Source organism: Molossus molossus, unplaced genomic scaffold, assembly GCF_014108415.1.
Source record: "Molossus molossus isolate mMolMol1 unplaced genomic scaffold, mMolMol1.p scaffold_m16_p_12, whole genome shotgun sequence".
NCBI classification, from domain to species: Eukaryota; Metazoa; Chordata; class Mammalia; order Chiroptera; family Molossidae; genus Molossus; species Molossus molossus.
In genome coordinates this window covers 99,781,028-99,807,823 of record NW_023425347.1, presented here as the reverse complement: position 1 = coordinate 99,807,823, position 26,796 = coordinate 99,781,028, and the positions used below count along the sequence as shown (strand labels likewise).

The 26,796-nt window shown below is 38.0% G+C and overlaps 1 protein-coding gene across 1 annotated transcript in view; it reads right to left on the bottom strand.

Annotated features, from left to right (window-relative positions):
- Positions 1 to 26,796, bottom strand: part of RERE (arginine-glutamic acid dipeptide repeats) — a 408,992-nt gene that overhangs the window by 159,363 nt on the left and 222,833 nt on the right. The window contains exons 12-13 of the mRNA XM_036256631.1: positions 5,582 to 5,687; positions 4,151 to 4,247 (exon numbers count right to left, since the gene is read on the bottom strand). Of these exons, the coding sequence (XP_036112524.1) occupies positions 4,151 to 4,247; positions 5,582 to 5,687 (203 nt within the window). The remainder of the gene's footprint in view (positions 1 to 4,150; positions 4,248 to 5,581; positions 5,688 to 26,796) is intronic.

Here is a 26,796-nt window from a genome sequence, read left to right as displayed (position 1 = left end):
CATAACGCTAAGTGAATAAAGCAAAGTGTAAGAGTATCTGTAGCATGCTACCCTTCAGATAAGAAAAAAAGAGGTAAGTCCTGGACGTTCGGCTCAGCAGTTAGAGCGTTGGCCCACAAACTAAAGAGTCATGGGTTTGATTCCGGTCAAGGGCATGTACCTCGGTTGCGGTTCGACCCCAGCCCTGGTCAGGGTCATGAGGGAGGCAGCCAGTCAATGCGTCTCTCTCACATTGATGTTTCTTCCTCTTCCTCTCTCTCTCTCTCTCTCTCTCTCCCTCCCTCCCTCCCTCTCCCTCTCCCTCTCCCTCTCCCCCTCCCACTCTGTCTGAAGATAAATAGAAAAATATCCTTGGGTGAGGATTAAAAAAAAAAAGAAAGAAAAAAAGAAGAGGTTATAAGAAAACAGATGTGTATTTGTTCATTTGGGGAAATAAAATGCAAAAAGAATACATTAAGAAGTAAAGAGATCAGTTTACCTATAGCAGGTGGGTGAGAAAGAAGTGGGGACTGGGAACATGACAGCAGAGTTGGAGACCATATGTTTGTATAACTCTGACCCTTAGAACCATAGCAATAGTCCACATATCCTTGCATACCCAAAAAATAAACAAACAGTCCAAATCAACCAGGAGTGACCAAAAACAAAATGTAAAGTCTAACAAATGAACTTAACTATATCACAAATAAATAGCACAACTACCCTTAGGAAGGTACATAAGAACAGAACTCACATATATAAGCAACTTTGGAAAACAGTATCTTGCCCACACACTATAAGACTAAAGATAAAAATTTAGTCAGTAAAGGTGCTTCTCACAGGGACATGGATTACAAAGTCTGAAACTAAGTTACGTGTATTCTAGAACTGAAGAAAAAGAAATATAAATATATTTCAAACAATAAGAACTGTGTTCTTCGCTGCTGAGGGGAAAAGTTACAAAGGAAAGAGGAAGGACAAAATGGGTCTTGTGGTGTTGGACTGGAAGCTTGCTTCCCCTCTCTGCCCTCAGCCATCTGAGGATACAGGAAGTTGGCAGTATATAAACCAGAAGAGGGCCCTCACCAGAACTCAAATATGCTGACACCCTGATCTTGGACCTCCAGCTTCCAGAACAGTGAGAAATAAATTTCTGTTGTTTGTAGGCCACCCAGTCTACAGTATTTTGTTATAGCACCCTGCATAAAATAAAACATTAGTGAAATTCACATAGGGTCTTTAGGTCAACGGTATTGTACTAATATTAATTTTCTGATTCTAATAACTGTACTACCATTATGTAAGATATTAACACTGAGAAAAATTGGGGGATATATAAAAACTCAATTCTTGTAAGTTTTCTGTGTCTAAAAGTAGCTCCAAATAAAAGAATTTTTAAAAGACCATGAGGGCAGAGAGAGAGTTGAGTGTCCCCAGTACTCATAGAGTCCTTCCCCATAGGTGGCTAAATGTGTGAAATGATGAATGAATAAGTAAGTAAATGACTGACAAGTTATGGTGTCTAATGAAATATTAAGCATGTATAGACAAAACAATAAAAATACTGTAGGTTGAAGTTATTTCACATATAAAAACAACAGTACATTAAAACCAGGGAATGAATCTTAAACTGCAAAACTAAGACCTCTGAAGGATCATGAAATTCCTTAAGAACCTGCAGGAGCGCCCTGGCCGGTTTGGCTCAGCAGTTAGAGCGTCGGCCTGCAGATCAGAGAGGCCCAGGTTTGGATCCTGCTAAGGTCACGTACCTCAGTTGCGGTTTGTCCCCAGCCCCCGGTTGGGGTTGTGTGGGTGGCATCCACTCGATGTGCCTCTCTCACATCGATGCCTCCCCCCCATCTGAGGATAAATGCAAAAATGTCCTCGGGTGAGGATTAAAAAAAAAAAAAAAAAAAGAACTTGCAGGAGCTAAAGGTATTTTGTAAATGCTAAGGGATGGTTGAGGAATTATACAAAGATGTAATTAATCTGTTCTAATCACTATATATATACGATCCTGGATGACCATAACAAAGTAAGGAGATAAATTAATTTGGGATGAAAAAAGGAAGATCAGAAGCCCTAAACAGCTAATTTAGCATTTCTTGGTCCTGGGTTTCCAGAAAATACACTCTAAAACATATTCCTATACTATCAATTCCTAGTAAGATGACAGTCTGTAACCTGGCCTATTTTAGGATAATTTTTCCCCTAGCAATTACTTGAAGTAGGAAGCAGATTATCAGAAAGTTGAAAAACAGCCTTCAAGCTGATGAAATGCTTATGCTCTCCTATGCTGCCCCCACCATCAGAACTAGAGAATTCACTGTTACAATGCACAGTAAACCTGAAAGCATTGCCCAGGTCACAGTTCAAAGTCCAGTCACAAAGCGATTACTCTAGATCCTTTGACCATCAGTAAAACATTATCCTTAGGGTAAAGAAGGTAACATAGCAAACAAACTGCAAGCTACAATTTTTTTTCATTCTCGGGAAAAGTTTACCTGCTCATTCTTGGAGCACCTAGAGATGGCTCCTTGAGCTAACTCTTCTCCCCATACCTGAAGTAGTCTGTGTAGCCAATCAATCCATCCAATAAGCCACAGAAAACTAAAATAAGTGGATGCTGAGTAACTGTAACTTCAATAACTCAATATAGAATTACATTTAATTTCACTTTTTTTCTTCCTTTTACACTTTTAAGAACCTAATTCAGATTCAATGAGCATAAGCACTACACATGCTATTAAGCATGAGACATTCTGTGAATAACTCTTATACACCTTATCTACTGAATACAGAACCAGATTTATCTATGAAGTCCTATAGGAAACCAATTCTAACCATGCATTCATTACTTCTTCCCCTATAGCAGGGTTTGGCAAACTCTGGCCCAATGCCTGCTTTTGTAGAACCCAAGAACTATGAATGACTTTTACATTTTTAAATGGAAAAAAAGAAATCAAAAGAAGAAGAATATACCTCCTGACATGTGGAAAATAATTGAAATTCAGATGTCAGTGTCCATAAATAAGGTTTTTTTGGAGCACGGCCACCTCACTCATGCTGCCTGTGGCTTTTGTGCTACAATGGCTGAGCTGAGTAGTTGCAACAGAGACCATATGAAAGATTATCTGCCCCAAAAGTTTGCCAAAACCTGCCTTATATTAAAAGTTGTACTAATTTGCCTTGAAATAATTGGCTTTAGCTATGCAGCTTTGCACAAGAGATTCCAGATGGTTTTACTGAATACCATCTGAGCAACATAATAGAGAAATTATTGTATCTCATTGTAGTTAAGCTTAAAAGCCAGCATATCCCTATAGCTGCTTTTGAAAAAAAACATACTCTTTAACAAAGTAGTTCTTCCATCACTTTATAATTTCCAGTGGGGAAAGTTATTACTTGCCTTACTTCCTCTATCACTTAAGAAGCCCAAAGTCTTCCACTTATATACAAAATATGCCAGAATATATTTGTATCCTTTTCTTGAAAGAGAAAAGAAAGAAAATAGCAGAGGAAAATAGCAGGGGCTCATGGTCACTTTTTGGCATAATTACCTAAGGTATTAAGAGTAATTTACATTGTTACTTGATTCTGTCTCAGAATAAAGTCTTCAGTATATTTCTCCCTACCCCAAGCTTTTTAGAAAATTTTTCATACATAAAACTGAAAGAATAGGTCAATGAAACTCCCACAAACTTTGCCTAGATTAATAATTACATGGGTAATTAATTACATGCTGCCATATTTGTTTCTTCCATTCCTTCACCTGTCCTTTCTAGTGGCAGTGACTGAATCTTTAGGAAATAATCTGCAGACCATTACAACACTTCACCCTAAATAATTTAGTAATCAATACCAGGATAATAATTTTAAGGAAATAAAGATTAAAAAAAAAAAACAAAACAACTATATAGGGGGTATAAAAAAATGAAACAAAAAAAAGAAATACAAATCCTCCCCCCCCAAACCCCTTCCCAATACATTAGTGAAAACACAAACAACCTCTAAAAACCCAATAATACACAGAGTGAAAATTGGAATGTTGGCGTCTGAACGCCACAGAAGTAATCTAATTTATCATGATTATCAAATGAGATCGGGATAGCTTAGCCTCCCAGCTGCATGACTTTTCCTTCACAGGCAAGACCATGCCTCTGGCACTTACCTAAGGGCAGCAGCATGGTAGGTATCTACATAATCAGAAATGAAGAGCTCTCGGTTCTTGATAACTGGGTCTGTAATGACAAGTTCTCTTCCAGAGTCTGTCAAAAAAAAATAACGATAATAATAATTCATTAAGAGGCTATTAAAATTGAGTTTCCCAAAACAATTCGGAAAATTTTGCAAAATTTTTCTTTCAGGGTCACCTCCCACTAACGAAATCACAATAAATAACCAGGCCTGATCAGCAAAACAGAGAAGAGGAATGATGTAGAGCAGGAATAACAGGAACAAATATTCTGCTGGGTGTGTTTTATACCCTTTAGTCCCCACAGTTTGCTGAAATGCATTAAGTAAAAAAAAAAATTCTTAAAAAGGAAAAAAGGGAAGATATAACTATCACATTTTAGCAACTTGTAAGTTACTAGTCATCCTGTCCATCTAACTAGTCCAGGATGGAGTGAAATCAGTTTCCATTGAAAAGAATAACCAGATTACTAGTTTTCATAACAAACCATACTTAAACTGCTTTAACAGAAAATTTTTTAACTTAAGAGGAGAAAAAAAATCAGTAAGATATAAAGGAATATCATTCTTCAAAACTATTTTTGATGACAGTTTGTTGAATTAAAACCTAACATCAAAAGCAGTGTGAAGAGTGAAGGGCAGACAGGGACAGAGGCCATCACTTAGAACATATATGGCCTTGGCAACTTCCTCAGCATCGATAAGCCTCAATTTTCTCATCTGGAAGTGGGGAGCAACATATAATTAATGGGTAACAAACATGAATCAGCTATCATGAGGCCTAACACATCTCAAAACAAAACAATCAATAAAAATGAGTTATACATCTGAACAAATGTAATATGCATTTTATATACATATCTCATGTGTCTATAAAGTTATTGGGTAGAAACTACAATGCCACAGGAGAAAAAACATTAAAAGATGCTTTGAACAACCTTCCTATTATTCTGAAAGTCAAGAGACAAGCCAAATCCCAAAACATTCAGAAAAGCTTTGTTTGAAAACTGAAGTTCAAAACCCTGAATAGAGAGATGTTCAATGACACAGACTGTTGAAAAAGAGAAAAGAAATAAAATACAATCTTGTAGGGTTTTAAGTATTATTAGTTCATTATTGGGTGAGAAAAATAAATAATGAAATTACTGTCATTTCCAAAAAAGACCTATCTCTATTCCAAATTTAAGAGGAAGATGCCATTAGTACATGCTCTGGTTGTTTCTTTTTTAAGGCAAAAATAATTAAAGAATTCAACAAAAAGTAAACATTTTAGTAATGTCCTTATTTCTAAAAGAAGCTATTTTAGAAAAGTGTTTTCATAGTAGTTATTTCCATTTAATGTTTCTTTAAAATGAACCTTGCCCAAAGCTAAGAAAGTATAAAAAGCGAACCAGAAGAGCATATTTACCATTTTCATTATGTCGATCCTGAACCAAATGCTGATACACAGAATCTGGAACTTCAGACTGACGGTAGTACCATTTGACGTTCATGAGTAGGTGGTCCCTCTTACTCTGAAAAGGAAAATCTAACAGCATTAGGAACAGGATTTCAGGTGCCCACAGCTGCATACCATACCCATGAACAGAAGCCCTGGAAACAGGTGGAGAGGCAGAGAGGGATACTCACAATTACCATCAGGACCACAAAATACAATTATGAGGTCAAATTTTATTTTTACTAAATTCCAGGCACAGCACCCCTCTGACTTGATCCCTCAAAGTTGCTCATTTTGGGAAAACAAAGGCGACCAAACGTGAATCTATAAATCTCTCCAGTTTGATTAATTCATTCAATGTTATATTTTTTTTTATTTGGTATTAACTACATAGTACTACATGAAAATATCCTCTTATCTTAAGTTTTAATAATTTTGGTAAATATTTATCAACTGTGTTATTTATAAATATTTACAAATACCGTGAAGCCATTTAGGGGAATAAGTTAGAAAGAAATTACCCAACAAGGCCTGGTACAGTCATCTCGCCAGGGTTTGCCAATCACCCAGACTGAGTTACATTCTCCCTCCATTTTACTGCCACTTACTTGCAGTTATTGCTACATGGCAGACTAACACAGCAAGCTGTGGGTGGTGATGAAGTTTCCGTAAGTCCATGGAATATGGACCTGACTTATTTATCTTTGAATTTCCAGAGAATAGAACATCTTGTACATAAATATTTGTAAATAATGAAGAGTTCTATGATGATCAGGGTCTCATAAATGTTTGTGGGACACTATAACTGTGTTATCCCTAAAAGTTAACTTTGTTCTTAGTTCATTCAAAGAACAGAGGATCAAACACTGTCCTTACATTTGAAGGATATGAGGGCTATACCATGAGGTACATCCTCTGTGTCCCCGTTGTGAACCATCTCAACATGCCAGCGCACTAAGACTTCTCATGGCCTCATCAAATAGCTTCCCAAACCAGGTGCGGGCCTTAAGAGATACCCAAGATAAATGCAATATCACTCTTCTTAGCAGCTTCTATTCTCATCATAAGTCAGTGGGTCAGAAATGAATGAGAGCTAAAGTCTGACAAATGCCTTATGTTTATAAAGGAGATAGCAAAATCCTCAAATATGTAAACAGAACCTTCTTTAATGAAGTAGAACACTTTCTGCTTAAATGAGAGATATATATATATAATACACACACACACACACACACACACACACACACACTATTCACTGAAAGGCCAGGAAGGCAAAAAACAAACAAATAAACAAACAAAGAAAAAAACCTTTGCTGAAATATTTAAGCCGTTTAAAGAAATAGAAAAAACTGCCAAAAGCCTTGACTCAATTCAAATGTGAAGAAATCTATTCCTGCGTAAATATCATAAACATTAAGATTCTTCCTTTGCAATTCATTGTGCCAAATAGACAGGCTTATAAAAATAGGGCAGCATTACTGGTTTCAATAAAATAGACTGTATACAAAGAACAAGCCTACATAATGGATACTCTTTAGTTTTTATCCATTTTGTACTTTATATTCCACACTGCTTCCACTACAGGTGGGAAGATGAGGACAAATCAGTATGTTAAATAACAAGAATAAATGTTACATATAGAAGCTTATAGACAAGAGCAATTACTTCCAGCAGAGAATTATGAAAGAGGTAAAATCTGACCTGGAGAAAAAATGGGAAAGGTTTTGATGGACTCTTTCTAGGCAAAGGATGAGACCCAAGAAAGATAAAAAGAGAAAATATAAGACTTACCAGATATACATGGTCTATCTGTTTGCGGCATAGGGAAATGTTCTGCATGGTACTGAAAAGAACCTGAATCCTAACTGTAGCTTGGCCTGCAGTGGACCTGTAACTCTCTGGGGACAAATGGGATCTACTAGCCCCACTGCTGACCAAATCCATAGGCAATTAGGCTCAACACACAGGAGAGCAGCTACAAGACCACAGTTTCATTCCTAGGCAAGGTAATACACAAATCAGGGGAAGGGCAGAGTCTGTTTGGCAGTACTCAGGGATAAACTCACATAAGTAAATATACTTAACTAATACAGGGTTTCTCATCCTCAGCACTATTGCCATTTGGTCCAGCTAAGTCCATGTGGAAACCTATCCTGTGCACTGTGAGGTGTTGAGCAGCATCCCTGGCCCCCAGTCACTTAAATGCAGTGGCACCCCTCCCTCACTGTGACAACCGAAAATGTCTGAGAGCATTGCCAAATATCCCCTTTGGGGACAAAATTACCCCCGGTTGAAAACCAATGGTCTAACAGTTCCCCTTTTAATGAAATCTAAACCAGAATGGTAAGAATAAAACCTAGGTCAAGCACTATAGGGTGAATGAAGAACATGGACCACAGGTAACAGAATATGGAAAGTCTATTGTGATTCAAATTCCAGCTCTACAAATCCCAGCAACACCACTCTGGGCACCTTACTAAGACTCTTTGAGTCACCCTTTCCTGTAAAATGGCAATACTGAAACCTACCTAATAGGACTACTGAAAGTATTAAAAAGATGAAAACGCATCTGGAACTGACTAGGTACTCAAAAGAGTAGTTTCCTCTGTTAGTATGTTAATGTAACCAGTGGTCCACAGAAAATTTTCAAGAACTTTGAAGAGAATTATACGAGTTATTTCTCCACCAAAATATGGTTTGTTTCAAGAGATGACAGTTACAGTCCTGGCCAGTTTGGCTCTGCAGTTAGAGCTTCAGCCTGTGGACCAAAGAGACCCGGATTCAATTCCGGCCAAGGGCACGTACCCTGGTTGCGGTTTGTCCCCAGTCCCAACTGGGGTGGTGCAGGTGGCAATCAATTGATGTGTCTTTCACACTGATGTCTCTGTCTCTCTCTGTCTGTCTGTCTGTCTGTCTCTCTCTCTCTCTCTCTCCCTCTCCCTCCCACTCTGTCTGAAGATAAATGTAAATATCCTTGGGTGAGTATTTAAAAAAAAACAAAACAAGAGATGACAGTTACTAATAATGGATGCTTCAATGCTTCATAGTAATGAATTACTTAATAGAGCAGAAAAGAATTCAGATGTACTAGCAGTCCTAGCAACAATGTTCTAAAATCTATACTTTTACATATTTCTGTAACACCTCTAAGATGTCTGAAAACCTGAAGGGCAACAGAAATAACCTTTTAAAGGTACCATAACTAGCAACTGAACAATGTCTATTTTTCAGAACCAAGCCAGTGATTCTGAAGAACATTTGAGGTTTGATATCTATGTTATCTTTGACCCAAACACAATTAATTATTACACACACACACAAATTACTGCCCTGATTTATTTGTACCTAGATTATGACTCCTAATGTTAGATTTCACAAAGGCAGTGGTAAGCCTATTGGATTTTCTAATGCAGTACTACCTAATAACCAGAGAGTGGCAGCATTGCATTAAAAAAGCCTCCAGACCCTTACTTCATAACCAAGCTAGACTCCATGTAGTAAACAAAAGTTTTAAACAAATTTAAGTAGCTAAAATAGATACAATCTTTGTAAATTTGGTTAAAGATTAAACATCTATAAAGGAAGGCAGTAAGTTGTTTCAGAGGGTACAAAACTAAAATTAGATAATCCAGAATCCTAGTCCTGTCTGCAGTCACTAGTTAGCTGGAGGTGACCACCAAGCCATGTGACCAGTAAAGGGATAGAACAAGATAATTTCTATGGTTGCATTCCATCTCACATGCTTATGCTTAGATTTCTTCCTCAGACAAAATCAAGTAGATAAAATGGGGCCGGGGGTGTTTTCTCTACATCATTAGCTAACATAACTATCCTAAAAAAGTTTTACAAATTAAAATGTCATCTTTCATGGAAGCTGATAGCTATGCACTAAGGAACAACAAAAGGGAGCAGAGAGTAGACCCTCTCTCTCAGTGAAACTACCAAAGCCACCTCAGACACATGGGTGCTGCTCAAACGTTAACCACAAGAAATCTTCCTCCCACTATTCATTCAGTAGTCAAAGATTCTGCTCAAAATCACAGAAAATAAAAGGCAGAAGTGAACTTAGAGACCACCTGACTCAACTCAAACCACTTGGGTTTGAATCATGGCTTTACAATTTACTAAGCAGTGTGACTATGGCAAATTACTTTTCCAAGCCTCAATTTTCTCATGTAAAGTGAAGAAAAAATAATAGTCTCTAGCTCATTAGGTTGTGAAGAGTAAATAAATGAATATAAAAGAGTAGATTGGCTCTCAATAAATGTTGGCTACTGTTTTACAGATGAAAAGAGGAGACAAGCTATAAATTTGCTTTTCTCCCATTCAAAAGAATGCTAGTAATAATAATAAAAAACTAATCATGTAGTAAATTAAGCAGAAGTATCTTCACTTTTGCAACAATTCGAAAAGCATATTAAGTATTTCTGACAAATATGCCTCATTATTGACTAGTGATATAATTGTACAATTGCATAAAGGTCAAAGTGGTTATAAATGACACATTTTAAACAGAATGTGGTGAGAAGCTTCCTATGTAAAAACACCCTAGGGTATATTTCTGAATACAGAGATGAGCCCACTGGGAAGTAAATAATTTCCTACCATTTTATCTTTACAGGAGAGATTGATTTTGACTGATTCCAGGTGGTTGGAAACCACCAAACAGGAGTGGCTCCAATCTACTTACAGTAGTTTCACAAGAGTGGCTCTGTGCAAAAAAAAGGGGGAGCAGCAGATTCTGGGTTCAATTATGGATTCTTCCACAGCTCTGGCCTGGATTTCTTTGAAATGAGGGATTATATAAATTTAAGGCAATTAAGAATTTAATAAAAGACAAACCTATCCCCACCAGGGTTTAGAAAAAAGCTAGCCTCATGGTGGGTGTTTGGGGGCAGAGGAAGATACCTAGAGTTCTGAATGTCAGCCAATAAGCTACAAATTAATGAATTAAAGTCTGAACTGAAATTAAATTTTCAGAATGAGATAATGCACAAAGGTAAACTAGGGAGAAAGGAAGGCAACCGAGAATGGAAACCAAACAAGAGGCTGCTGTTGAAGGGATATTGGTTCATTTATTTGTATTTATTTTATTATTAATTGTTGAATCATCACCTGAGGATATTTTTCCATCAATTTTTTGATAAATTGGAAGGGAGGGAGGGAAACAGAGAGAGAGAAAAATGTTGATGTGAAAGAGACACACTAACTGGTTGCCTCCTGCAAGACCTGGACCGGGGCTGGGGCTGGGGCTGGGGCTGGGGCTGGGGCTGGAACCTGCAACCCAGGTAACACGACCATGACTGGGAATCGAACCTGAGACCCTTTGGTCCTCAGGCCGCTGCTCTAACAGCTGAGCCTAACTAGCCAGGGTTGGTTTATTTTTATCAACAACATACAACATAACCATCCTGAATACAAATACAAGATCCAAGGCTGAGACCTTTCATAGAGATCTTCCATGATAATTAAATCAATAATTAATATTGATTTAAATAGCCAATCTGAGTCCTTCCTAAGACCAGTCTTATTATTATCCTCCGGGCTAAGGTTTTAACATATTAGAAAAAAAATAAAGAAAGCACAGAAAGGTGGGGATGCGAAGGAAAGGACAGGAGTTCAGAAATTAACCAGACATGTGCAGAGATTCCTATCCACAGTATGGAGGAGGACCCAAACCAGAATGGGAACAACAATCATTTTAAATTCACCTGCTCTAGAGGAAAGACCATCTGAGCCCCGTAAGTCATCAACCAGGTCTTGGCAGATACCATCAGGGTTCCCAAAGCCCTCCAAACAGGCCACTCTAATCCCTCTGCTGTTATTAAATGTGACAGAGATCAGGCCAACGACAATCTAATCAGGATATGAAGATGGATTCATCAAATGAAAAATTTCACAAAGCCAAATTTAATTTTAACTGCTTAGTTCTTGAAATTTTACATTTCAAATAATGAAAGATTGAGATTCAGATTCAGGTGAAATCAGACTAAATTTCTTGTTTTATAAAGCCTGAAGAGCTTTCCAGAAATTTGGAAAGTAGAAGTGGCTTAACATTTGCATACTATATGGCTTACGAAGATAGCTTTTGAAGAAACTTTCCATGTCTTTCCATAAGATGTTCATATAAGATTGACAGTTACATGAGTATTAGAGGTTTACTGTGTAATTCAGAATTGTCTACAAAACTCTGAGTTTGTGACATATGCACACAGGAATCCAATCTAAAGGATGCTTTCTGTATCAGTCAGAGGATCGTCCTTACTCAACTTTGTGGATAAACACTGGAACTGACTGAGATCAATGAAAATGAAATCAGGTAGGAAATATAATAATTCAAGCCTCTACTCTCCTCACATAAGACACTAGGAATGTAACATTTTCCTTATCTAAATATAGCTTTATCTATAGCTTTATAGACAATACAGCTCAAAAAGCTATGCAAGAGTCACAGGAAAACTAAGTTCCACCAGGGCTCAGGTCATCCAGGTCCATCCATCTCGGAGTTCTGCTTTGACAAGGGTACCAGGGGATTAGGGAAAAACCAAAGCAATGACTCCAGAGTTTCCTTCTCAAAGGAGGTGAAGGGCTTTGAGTATCTCCTCTAAATCAACACTCCATCATGCACAGATCTCCCTAATGTACTGAGACATTTTGATTTCTTTTAACTAAATTTCTTATTGCCACTGAGTAAACAAAGGAGCCATTTTTGTTTTGTCCTAAAATAACCTGAGGACACTGGGAGAAGGGAAAGTGTGCAGGTGGGCCTGAAAGAACACCACTGGCAGGAGTTACCATCTACATACAGCTCCTAAGGTGTGGAAAAACTATGATTACAGCACCTCTCCCTTCTGGGGGCCACACCACTAAACAGCATCCTGTTTAGTGGTGTAATGGTTAATTGTATGTGTCAACTTGACTGCTCTAAGAGATGCCCCAGATAACTGGTAAAACATTATTTCTGGATCTGCCCATGGGGATGTTTCTGAAGAGATTAGAATTTGGTTCAGTAGACTAAGTAAGGAGACCTGCCTTCAGATGTGGGCAGACATCATGCAACCTGTCGGGGGCCCTGAATGGAACAAAAAGGTGAAGAAAAGGTAAATGCTCTCTATTCTTGAACTGGGACATCCATCTTTTCCTGCCATTAGACACTGGAGCACCTGTTTTTCAGGCTTTCTGACTCCAGGACTTACACCTGTGGCACCTCAGTTCCCAGTCCTTTGGACTTGAACTGAATTATACCACCTGTTGTTCTGGTTCTCCAGCTTGCAGATAGCACATTATGGGATTTCTCGGCCTCCACAACCTCATGAGACAATTCCTATGGTGTATATATACATGTATCCCCTGTTGGGTCTGTTACTTTGGAAAACCCTAACTAATACAAGTGGCTATTTATCATTTATTAGCATTTGCAAATGGACATAAAACCTGGAAGTACACAGGAGTCTATTTTGAACAAGCATAATGAATTCTTTCTTTAAAGATAAAGACATAGACGAAGGAAACAGAGAAATAAGCCATATCCATTTGACCAAGACACTTACTACCTTTCAGCACTACAATCAAGGTTACAGCTCATTTCCCAAACCTGTAGCACTCAATATAAAAGACTGCTTTCAAGAGATTATATCAGCATCTGGGTTGGTGAGAGGATTTTAATCACCTTGTATCAAATGGTGAAGCAAGAAGGTGGAACTCTGGGAGGGCAGATGACTTTTTACAGTGTTTACAACTAAGATGAATAAATAACTGGTTATATACAAATCCCCAGAAAGATGATGCAACTAACAATGTGCTGAGGCACAGGCTCTGATGATCAGAAATAATTTTCAAAATCACCATTTCTTGATGATGTCTTATTTATTAAATAAATTCCTGCTGTTTAGTTAAATTTACAGTTTAATCTGGACAAAATTCAATCAGTATTTTGGTAGAACCAAGAAGGTTCATGAAAATGAATCTCTCAACTGCCAGCTATGGAGTCAAAACTTACTATGACGCCCCGGCTGGTTTGGCTCAGCGGTTAGAGCATTGGCCTGAGGTCCAGAGAGACCAGGGTTCAGTTCCCGCTAAGGGCACGTACCTCGGTTGCAGTTTGTCCCTGGCCCTGGTTGGGTTGTGTGGGAGGCAGCCACTCATTGTGTCCCTTTCATATCGATGTCTGTCTCTCTCTCTCTCTCTCTCTCTCTCTCTCTCTCTCTCTCTCTCTCTCTCTCTCTCATCTCTATCTGAACAAAAAAATGGAAAAATGTCCTCAGGTGAGGTTTAAAAAAAAAAAAAAACTTACTATGGCATATTCTACCTAGGATTACACTGAGTATGAATAATAGAATTTTCAGACGACTAATTCCGGTATTTGCAGTGGACAGATCAAAACTGAGTACAGGTATAGCCTTGGGAAAATTCCTACTATTTGGCCTCCCTTATAAGATAGGAGACAGTCACTAGGTAACCTCTGCTGTTCTTGTACTCTTCAACTGAATAACATTTATGTCACACACAAAGATAAGCTACACTTAAAGGGGGCCTTAGTAGATGGGGACAGACATACCAACCCTAAGAGCACTCCTGTAATTTCCCACATGTATCTTGTTGATGTACACCACCACCCTGACAAAAATACAAAATGTCAGATTCAGGATTTAAAAGATCTCAAAGTGTGGTTGAAGGCTCAAATTAGGAAGGTAAAATTTCACAGATAAATTAAGACTTATACTTGGGTCCCCAAAATCTGCTGCTCAGACCCAACATAAAACCCTGTCTAAAAGCCAGCATTCACAGCTTTGGTTACATCCGATAAAACTATGACCACAACTTTTCTATTTGGCCCAAAAGATTTCCTCCATAAAGGAAGAGAAAAATAGTTGTTCGTAAGGCAGCACCACAAGTAATTGCCAAATCACCCCTACTCCCTACTAAACAAAATTAACATTCCACTGAATTTCTTTCTTTTTCTAAAAAAAAGATAAAGGCCAAATTCTAGAAAGTTTGACATCTTTGTAATACTTTGGTTGTTGTTTGGTGATAGTGGTGATAGTAGCAGTGATTTTACTTATTCTGGGGGGGTTAATGACTTGTTATAGGTGAGATAGCCAGAAAACTTAGGAAGCTCTACACAAATCAATAATGAGCTCAGATGTTGCAGCAGTAAAAAGGAAGTTAAAGTGGGTGGGGGTAGAGGGCTGAGCTGTCTGTTGGCTTTCAAAATTCTCTAGAATGTTCACAAATTAAACGTAAACTATCGTACTATTTTAAAAATAAAAATTATTAACATAGGTTTAAAGATACATCACACAGATTTTGCTATTAAAAACTGATGCTGAACCATCCTGAAATGATTTCACGGAGTCAATATGTGTTTTACAGAAGTGGTTCACAAACTTGCTAGATTCATGATTTCTTACTCTCTTCAAAATTATAGGGGGATTCAAAGAGCTTTTGTTTGTGTGGGTTATTTACTATATTGGAAAAACATTTCTTTTGGAAAAATTTTTTTTTTTAACTTTAAAGATTTTTTTTACTAACTCATTTAACAATAACCCCACAACATGTTAATATAACTACTTAAAACGATAACTGTAATTTTTAAAACAAAGAAATTTTTGGAAATAAGTAATATTTATGTTTTTACAAATCTCTTATGTTTGACTTAAGAAAACATTCTCCCCTATCTGATTCTGCATTCAATCTGTTGAGATATATCACACATCATTTAGCCTTTGTAGAGCTCCACTGTACACTTGTGAGAGAATGACAGTGATAAAAGGCAAATGATGTCCTGGTGTAATTATAAAGATAGGCTGACCGTGCAGACTCATGGACCATGCTTGAGAACAGCTTGCTCAGTGGGAACAAGCTGCACAAAGGGTCTCGGATGCCCTCCCTCCCTGAGACTGGAAGTTTAAACAATGTGAGCATGCTCCCTAAACAGAACCATGACTGGGGATTTTAAAGCACACATTTATTCAGAAGTGAGATCATATTTTTAAAATGGATAATTTTATTTTTATTTATACAATCAAACATTCCAGTAGTGAGCAGGAAGTTAAATTCTTTTTGAGAAGAACAATCTAGATAAGAAGCCTCTCATCAATTTAGGTATTTCTCTTTCTGAAATTTGAGCTCATGATAGAAAAATATTTAAAGCTTGATTCCAACAACAATAGGTCTACACTAAAAAAGGTGCACTTTAAAACAATGGCAAACCCACTGAGCTCAAAGCACGCTTGCAGAAAATAGTAATCTGGGTAACTTTAGCAATCTGCAATTCTAGGCAACTTTTGGCATTTCAAACAACAAAATAGCTTCCTGCTTGAAACAACTGGCAACATGAAACTTTTAAGGAAAAAAAGACATTTGGCTAACAATACTATATTGAATCATCACCTTTTATAGAAATGAACATATCTATTTTATGTGAATCCAGAAATATTCCACTCTTTCTAGCCGATAACCTTTTTGTACCATTGCTTTCTGAATTAACCTGCAAAGTGTATGGCTGGAAGCACAGTGAAATAACATACCTTTTAGCAGCACAGAGATTTTTAGAATTGAATAAGTATTTGCACTTTTAAGGAGTACTAATATAGGTTTGGAAATTATTATTGATTTAAATAAAGTCAGCCTGCATGATAAAAGGAATCCAATTACAGCTAGCAAACATTTTCAACTTGCCAATAAATTCAAATAGTTTGGTTAAATGGGATGGGCCCTGAAAATCTGTTTTCCTTTTTCATTCCTATGTCAACGAGTCTATCTTGTTTTAAACATCTTACTTATTCCTCTCTTCTTTCGACTTAAACCAAAACAAAGACTGTAACCTTCAAAACCTGTTAGTCTATTTATAACTGTTTCATCTACAGCCATTTTTCTAATACAAACATGCCCTGGTAGCTTATCTCGGTCCACATGCCAGACAACAAAGGCCGCTGGCCTGCTGGAGAGGAGGAGAAAGGGAAAGCAGGAAATGAGAAGGCTTAGTTAATCCCCAGATAATCGATCAGTGTATTCAGTCAAGTGTGAGCTGAGCTGGGAAATGCTGTTTAAAAGCAAGCAAGAAAGAAAATCAAAAAGTATGACCAGAGCCACAATGCATTTTAAAACAAGTTAATTTTTGTCAAAAAGATTCCCCATCATGTTCAAGTACTAAAATAACATATATAAATGTTAACATCTTTGGAAAGAAAACCTTTTTCTTTAAAATCCTTGATTCTCTATCCTTTTTCAGAAATGAGTTATAACTTTTGGATTTTGTTATATTGTGTTGGTTCATCCTCCCCACCCCCACCCCCCAAATCAGCTTTACTGAGGTTAAATTATACCTATTTACCATTTCAATTAGTTTGACAAATGTGTTGTGTAACCACCATCACAATCAAGATAGGGGACATTTCCATTACCACAAAAAGACTAACTTCTTTTAAATTGATGAATCTGCTTTGCTGAAAAGGCTTTTGTGCCAGTGAATGCTACAAAAACAACGTTCTAACCTAAATTCATTCCTCCATTTTAACACACAGAGCTAAGCGAATGTGGGGAAAAACTGCACTCAGTTAGCTGTGACACTTTTTTCTCCTTGCCACTGCTGGAGACGACCACAGACAACTCCATGTTCTTTAAAACCAAAGAATATGCTAGATGAAACTTGTGGGTTGAGGCTTTATATGGTCTCCTAAAATTCCCAGAATACAGACAACCGTTACAGTAATAATAGTAAATGAAAATTTTTTTCAAATTAGTTTTATGATATACTTTCCTCAAATCATGTACTAACCAACATTTAAGGAGCGTCTATGAGCACACGTTGCACTAGAGCCCAACACCAAAGATTCAGGAGAGGAAAAACAGCTAAGTCCCACTCTTGATAGGGCTTACATTCCAATGGAGGGAAAGACCCTTTGCAACTCCTCCACCACTGAAATAGTTAAATGCTTTAAAAAGAGAGAAACAGAGAGAAAAGCCATAAGCAACAAAATCTGCCCTTCAGTAACCATATAATCCTAAACACGTTAACATTTTTTTTACACAGTATTTAGTCTCTTTAGGTACTATTTTCCTTAAAACTAGCAGTCATCTCAAAAGCACCTGAGGATGCCCTGGCCAGCAAGGCTCAATGGTTAGGCTGTCAGCCCAAGCACCAGAAGGTCTTGGGTTCAATTCCCAGTCAAGGGCACATACCTGGGTTGCAGTTCGATCCCACCCCCAGCCAGGACACCTGAGGGAGGCAACCAATGTTCCTCTCTCCTCCCCCCACCCACTCCACCTCTAAAAAACAAAATATATATCAATGGAAAAACTATCCTCCGTGAGGATTTTTTTTTAAAGCACCAGATGATGGCAGGAAAACGAGAAACAGGTACTGTGACTTGACTGCTTCATATGGACAGAGAAAGGTCTAAATAACCTCGAAAATTGCACACATCAACTTCTCCAACCACAGGAACAAGGCAGAAACCCAAGTGTGCATGTCTCTGTCTCTCAACTAAGGCAGAGAGCTCTATTCATGAAAACTTCCAAAAATTCTTCTCTGCATCATTTTTTATTTAATATGTTTTTGATGATTTTTTTAGAGAGAGGAAGGGAGAGAGAGAGAAACATCAATGTGAGAGAGAAACATTGATTGGCTGCCTCCTGCACACCCCCTACTGGGGATGGAGCCTACAACCTGGGCATGTGCCCTGACCGGAAATCAAACCAGGACCTCTCAGTCCATGGGACTATGCTCAATCCATTGAGTCCACCAGTCCAGCTCATTTTTCTTTTAAAACTTAACAATGAAACATTTCACAGGTAGAAAGGTATAAAAATAATATAACTATGTAGCAAATGTAATTTTAGAAATAAAACATTACCAAACCTCAAGACGCTGCCTGTACACACTCCTCCTAGACAGGTCTCTCTACTGCATCCCCCCAGGGTAACTTTGAATTTACTGTTTCTCATTCTCAGGCAGTCCTTTATGCATGGGGTATTGTTTTGCAGTTTTACACTTTACATAAATGACATCGTAGTCTTTGGGTTCTGTACTCTGCTTTGTTTATTCAGCATTATACATCCATGATTCATTCATGTCCTAATTCATTCATTTTCAATGATACTTATTACTTCTATGTACAATATAATACAACTTATTCATAAATTTTCCTGCTGATAGACATTTGGGTCATTTCCCTTCTGATACAGTGTTAGTGCCTATGGGATCTATAGTGCTGTCCCACTTTTATTTTTCATTTTGGTAACTTGATGCCATTTTCTTTCTTTTCTTTCATATCTTTATAGGAACTTAGCAGCTTAAGTCATTTCAAAGGAACACTTTTGTTTGTTTGTTTGTTTGTTTGTTTACTTCTCTCCTAGTACTTAAAGTTCTTTTTGAAAAGCCAAACCTGTCTCAGAAGTGTGGAGGAAACATAAGAAAATACTGTCCACTTTTTTGTTTTAATTTTCCCTCAAGCTAGAAGTTTAAAAGGTAAAGAGGCAGTGAAGACGTGGTACTATTAAAGGAACCAAAGGGAGAAAATCTAAAAAACGACACAAAGCAACTTTTGATGTTGTTGATTATCTTTATTGTACATTTCCTTTTAATTCATTAACTTGAGCTCTTATCTTCATTATTCCCTTCCTTTTCTTGGGTTTAATTTTAACTTCTTTTTAAATTTCTTGCCCGGCCGGTGTGGCTCAGTGGTTGAGCACTGACCCATGCACCAAGAGGTCACCGGTTTGATTCCTGGTCAGGGCACATGCCCAGGTTGTGGGCCTGGTCCCCAGTGAGGGGCATGCAGGAGGTGGCCAATGGATGTTCTCTCTCATCAATGTTTCTATCTCTCCCTCTCCCTTCCTCTGTCTAAAATCAATAAAGAAAAAAAAAAAGAAAGAAAATAATAAATTTCTTAAAAAATATATATTTAGATTATTGGTTTTATCCAGCTTTCTTCATTTTCCTATATACATTTAAGGCTAAAAATCTACTTCTGAACATAGCTTTAGCTAGAACCTGTAACTGTGATATGTCATAATGTCATTACTAATTCACTGTAAAATATTTTCTAATTTCCACTGTAATTTCTAATTTGACCCATAGACTACTTAAAAATGCATCACTTTATTCACACATTTGTGAATTGTGCAGGTAATCTTTTTTTTTTAATTCCTAGCTTAATTATATTTGGTCAGAAAACATCTGTATGGTATCAATCTTCTAAAACATGTTAAGACTTACTTTAAGATATAACACAGTCATTTCTGATAAATATTCCATATGCACCTATAAAAAAAAGTGTATTCTTCAGTTGTTGAGGATAGTGGTCCATATATAACAATTAGCTCAAATGTTTTAATCGTATTGTTCAATATTCTATATCCTTACTAATTTATGATCCACTTGCTTGCTCAATTACTAAAGATGTGTTAAAATCTTTCTTATTGTCCATCAATAGTTTAGGATTAATCGCTGTATGTTCACGTAATGCATTACACAGCAATGAAAATAAATTACTACAACATACAAAAACATGGATGCATCTCACAAACAATATGCTGAGCCAAAGAAACCAGACACAGATAAATGAAAACTGCATAATACCCTTTACATATAAATTTCAAAAGCAGGCAGACCTAATCTATGACTAAGAGCTCACAGCCACTCCCTGGCAGGTGGCTCAGTTGGTTGGAGCGTTGTCAACCCGGTCAGGGCACATACCTAGGTTGCAAGTTCAATCCCTGGTGTGTATGGGGGCAACCCATCAATGTCTTTCTCTGTCTCTCTCCCTCCCTGCCCCCCTCTTCACCTTGGCATGTTTGTGGTTTTTTTTCATATTGCTAGCCTTTCCTGGATGATAGACAGTGTCTGACGAACAGAGTTGGCACAGACATCAACCAGATTGTTAGAGAATAAAATGAACAGGAACAAGCCTATTTAATTACAGTTGCCTGTGCCAACAATCAGGTACCCAATCTTTTATACTTAAGACTTCTAAAAACGTTAATAAGGCAAGTAAATATAAAGCAGTCATGTGTGTTCTCAACTCCTTGTAGAAAGAAATCATATCCTCCTTTGCTCCATACGTGCCATAGCATCCTTATACAGATTCCCTCACCTCAAAAATGCTCACAGTGCTGCTGAATTTAAAGAGGCACAGAGCCCTTAAACATGAAGTCTAAAGCCTCTAATTGAATTTAAGGGGTTCTACTCAATGCCTTATAAAACCTGCCCTGAAGCAAAAACAGAGCACTACCACCTCCTACTCAACCTGTGATACACCACCGCAGCTGTGTGCACACTTAAAAAGGGAGGAAGGACGTCATTAATAAGATGTAATTGAAACCTCTCCTGAAAAAAGGCACTGAGCACTATTTTTTAATCATAACAGTTTTTGTCTGTGTTTCCTATTTCCACAAACTCCTCCTTGATTACAGCTTATGTCTTTCCAAGACAACTATTTGGCAGCAAGCTGCTAACCAAGTATTGATGGCAGTCCTTACATACAGCCTTGTTAGCATCGCTACTGCAGTGCCACACATACTGGCATGATAAATCACATGCCCAGTGTTATGCACAATAACCAAATAGTTACCTAACTACTAAGAGTATCACAAATGCATTGAACTAATCTCTGATAATTAAATTCCATTATGATTGCTACTTTCAAACCTAAAGGAAACAACACTGAAATCGAGTGCCATCCACAGTTCCCTCACATTTGCCATGAAATGTCACTTACATAGTTCACATCCAATTACTGAATACAACCAGCCTCAGTATCTATCACTTACATTAAAACAAGCAGAACCCAGCAGCGGGCTGTCGGAAGCCATCACATGGCTTAAATGGATTCTCACCTTTCAAATATCAAGGGGTCTTCTTTCCCAGAACATCTCACTACGGGGTTTGGCCTTTTAACAAAGAGCTACCCACGTTGAAAGAAACATTCAAAAGGCAGGACATGTTGCAAAGACCAGCTCAGAGCTGAAGATATCTGCCCCTTCTGTTAAAATACAAAACTGAAAAAAAGAGCCTTTATATGAAAAATAAGTATACACAAAAAAAAGAGCCTTAGTCAAGGCTAACAAAGATGTAAAGTTATATTAATACCTATGAAGTCCTTGTTTTTGACCAGTGTCCCACAGACATTAGGAGGCCTCCTGGCCAGAAAATTAACTAATTTCCCAGGGGTTTTTTGGTTTTGTTTTTTTATCCTCACCCGAGGACATTTTACCCCCAATATTTTGTTCAGATAGAATGGGAGGGGGGGAGAGAGAGAGAGAAACATTGACATGAAAGGGACACATCGAGTGGTTGCCACACACACGACCCAACTAGGGCCGGGGACAAACTGCAACCGAGGTACGCGCCCTTAGTGGAAACCGAACCCGGGTCTCTCTGGACCGCAGGGCAACGCTCTAACCGCTGAGCCAAACCAGCCAGGGCTAATTTCCCAGTTTTTAAGAACAACAACAAACCTTTCCTGAAGTCCTTGCTTGAAGCCCCAAAGCTAAACCAACTTCCAAGCACAAAGCTATATTCCCGTGTTGCTGTCTGTTATTCATACAGTCACCAAAGATTAATGCCAGCGAAATTCCATAGATTTGTAGAAATACAGATTCAAGTTCTCCACCAATCACCAATGACGATCTTTAAAACAAGGATCAATGCCCTGTCCAGTTTTGCTCAGCGGTTGGAGCGTCGGCCTGCGGACCAGAGTCCTGGGTTCGGTTCCTGCTAGGGGCACGTACCAAAAAAAAACAACAAGGATCAAGATAACTTTCCAATCCTCAAATTCAGAAAAGCTTTTACTGTCAGAAAGAAACACTAACAGCTGACTCTTGGCAATTAATACACAATACAGCTACCACTCACCTATGAACAATATTACCACAGTCTACCATTTGAGGGAGAAAGATACTATAAAATTATGTCAGATAGGCTCAGAGTTCTAATTGGCAGTAATTTTGAGACTAAAATTAAAACAATGCCCTAGAAAATTTAATCTGATCACACAGAAGAGGAGATAGTAGAATCAACTGCCAAGGGGATTCATAGTGGCTATCGATCGCCTTTTTGCATATATATAGGAATCAATACCTGGTAATCTATACCTCAAATCAGACTCTATAACAATGGTTCTCAACCTTCCTAATGCCATGACCCTTTAATACAGTTCCTCATGTTGTAGTGACCCCAAACCATAAAATTATTTTTGTTGCTACTTTATAACTGTTAATTTTGCTACTGTTATGTCTTAGGTGACCCTTGTAAAAGGGTCTTTCGACCCCCAAAGGGGTCGCGACCCACAGGTTAAGAACCGCTGCTCTAGACCAATGGTTCTTAACCTTTGCTAAGACCTTCTCTCTCAAGAGAAACTTATGTCATGCAAACTATTGCATAAAATGTTTGAATGTTCAGAGGCACCCAGTTTCAAAACCACTGCTAAGCACCACACTGTAAGACTTGTTTACATACTGTCTATATTCTCACCTGAACACCAACAGAATCTAAGACCCACAAGGGCAGCCATATGAGCAGCTTTGTTCCCAGTTATTCTCAGGAGCTAAAAACAATGCCTTGCTCAGAGTAGACAGTCAAGAAACTGAGTAGCAATAAAATACAAAAATATTTTGACGTAAGTACCTCAAGCAACAGAACATTAAGTTGTCTTAGACTCTAAAAAAGACAATTTACAATACAAAATTTGAAAACCTTCACCTGGCCCTAGCTCAGTGAACAATATGATATTCCTATGTATTAATTAAAGCCGGTGCCTCGCCCAGTGTAGCGTTATCCTATCAATATGAAGCCCTAATCCTCTAAGCAAATGGTGTATTACCCCTAGGCAGCTCATTCAAAACATGCTGGCTCCAATAAAGTTAAGTTTTATGTTTTATTTTTTATTTTTTTATCCTCACCCGAGGACATTTTTCCATTTTTTGTTCAGGTAGAGTGGGGGGGGGGGGGGAGGAACAGAGAGAGAGAGAGAAACATCGATGTGAAAGGGACACATTGAGTGGCTGCCACCCGCACAACCGACCAGGGCCGGGGACAAACTGCAACCGCCCTTAGCGGGAACAGAACCCGGGTCTCTCAGGACCGCAGGCCGATGCTCTAACCGCTGAGCCTAACCGGCCAGGGCATAAAGTTAAGTTTTAAATAAACCAGTTACTTAAATAAATCAGTTTCTAAACAAAAGTATTAAATTTTAGGTTTTCCATTTTTGTGCATTATGTATAAATCTCTGTCACGATACCACGACTTAGATTCACTTATTGTATAACTATTCATTATTGTGTCTCTGTAATAGAAGCAAAGAAATAACTACTGTTTTTCCAGATAAGCAGAAAATAACATGGCTTTCCTTAGTTCTCTTTCTCCAAAGGGTTATAAATGGAGTCGCAGTATACTTCTAGCTGATCTGGCCATGATAGTCCATGTGTAGTCTATCTTGTCATACCTGTATATCACACAGTATACAACAGCCAAAATTAGGTAAGAATGGTGAAATCTATTTAAAGAAAAAAAGCACCAAGAATCATTTTTTAATGACAGTTCATAAAAATTATGCTATATTCACATCTCATCAAAATGGTAGCTTCTTACACAGCAGAAATTTACTGTCTTTTAAAAATCTGGCCACATTTATATTTCGCTTTTCCTGAGGGAGGCAAGATATGAACAGTTACTAACTCACAGCAATTCAAGAAATAAAGAACGCCACGCTGTTTTCTTGTAAATACATTTGAACAAACTCTTAAGAGAGTCCTTCTGTGATTTTCCACAACAAAAATGTATGCTACATAAAGGATGAACTCAGAGATCATCATAAAAATAAAGTCTTCCCAATTAACACTGGGAAAAGCGTATTATCTAGGTATAATGTCCCCCTCTCTTGTAAAAGAGGACACATTCATAAAGTGGACTATGTGATAAATATAAAAATTTATGAATAAGTGCTCTTCATGCACAATTGAATTTTTTATATAAACCATCAACAAAGTAGCAGGAGATGAAATACAGGGCATAGAGGAATACATACTAGGTTATATCTGTAGGAGCTAGCACCTTCTAGAGGTTAACTATAATAAAACAAGATAAAAGAAGCTAAAAACTATCCTGGTCAGTTTGGTTCAACTGGTTTGGACCAAACAGTTGCGGGTTCAATTCCGGGCAAGGGCACATACCTCAATACCTCAGTTGTGGTTCATCCTGGCCCTGGTCAGGGTCAGGAGGCAACCAATCGATGACTCACTCTCTCTCTTGCTCTCTCCCACTCTATCTGAAGATAAATGAAAAAATATCCTCAGGTAAGGATTCAAAAAAAAAAAAGGGCAAAAAACTAACCAAATGTAAATAGTAAATAGAAGGACAGTTAAATAATTAACATTATAGTCCGGCCAGTGTGGCTCAGTGGTTGAGCTTTGACCCATGCACCAAGAGGTCGCCAGTTTGATTCCTGGTCAGGGCACATGCCCAGGTTGTGGGCCTGATCCCCAGTGAGGGGCATGCTGGAGGGGACCAATCAATGTTTTCTCTCATTGATGTTTCTATCTTTCTCTGCCTCTCACTTCCCCTCTCTCTAAAATCAATAAAGAAAAAAAGATTTAAAAAAAATTAACATTATAGATGATGTCAATTAACTTGGCAAGATCTCGTCTTTGAAGTTCATCATGCTATATATCACAGGGCCCTCAATAAATAGCCCCTTGTGGGGGATAATTAGTAGGCAAATTATCACAAGGTAGTACTAGATATCCTAAACATCTAAAAAAAGATCATGAATAATTGAGGTGATTCAAACAGTCAATAGCATAACCAACCAGCTTTTAATAATACTGACCATATAACTTGATCCATTTACTTTGGAACTCATCTCATGTACTACAATGACACCAGCTAAATACTAGTCAGCAAAACCAAATGTAAAACCTCTAAGTTCTATTCCAATATATTGCATAAAATAACTAAAATGCAAATATAAATGAAATTTAGATTAAAAAGATGAAATTTTATGAAATAGCATAAAATTTACATTAAGTTGTATGTTTTTAATCTGCATTGGATATTTTAAATTGAAGTATAATTTATATACAATAAAAAGCAGAAAGTTTAGGTATATCATTGAATTTGTTTATAAAGATATACACACACCCCATTATAACCCAAATATCAACATTTCTACCATTCCACAAAGTTCCCTTCAGCACTATTCCACACTCAATCTCTAGCCGGTCTGTAGAAGGAACCCCTATTCTGATTTCTATCATAGAGACTAAATTTTTAAGAAACTGCCAAACTGCTCAATTGGTGATATATCACTTTCATTCCCACCAGCAAAGTACGAAGAGTTTGCCAGTGGCATCCTCACAACCACCAGGGTCAGCAGTCTGGTCCTGTTGGCCATTCTAGTGCTATGGAGTAGCAGTTACTATAGCTTAATTTGCACTTTCCTACTAATGAAATTCAGCAATTTTCATGGGCTTATACACCATTCATGTTTATTCTTTTGTAAAGTGTCTCTCTGTTCAGTCTGTTCATTTTCCAAAAGTGAGTTGTCTTATTATTGAGTTGTAGCAGTTTTTTTGTTTGCTTTGGGGGCTTTTTTTTTTTTTTTTATCCTCACCCGAGGATATTTTTCCGTTTTTTGTACAGATAGAGTGGGAGGGAGAGAGAGAGAGAAACATCGACGTGAAGGGACACACCGAGTGGCTGCCACCCGCACGACCAACCAGGGCCGGGGACAAACTGCAACCGAAGTACGTGCCCCCAGCGGGAACCGAACCCGGGTCTCTCAGGACCGCAGGCCGATGCTCTAACCGCTGAGCCAAACTGGCCAGGGCGTGGGGGCTTTTTTGTAGGGTTTTTTTTAATCCTCTCCCGAGGATATTTTTCCATTTATCTTCAGATAGAGTGGGAGGGAGAGAGAGAGGGAGACAGAAAAACATCAATGTGAGAGAGACATATTGACTGGTTGCCTCCCACAGGACCCCAGGCCAGGGACAGAACCGCAACCAAGGTATATGCCCTTGACCGGAATCAAACCCAAGACTCTTTGGTCCATGGGCCGACGCTCTAACCACTGAGCAAAATTAGCCAGGGCTACTTTGGGTTTTTAAATGTATTCTGAATTCAATTCCTTTCTCAAATACATGTATGTAAGCATTTTTTCACAGTCTGAGGCTTCTCTATGAATATT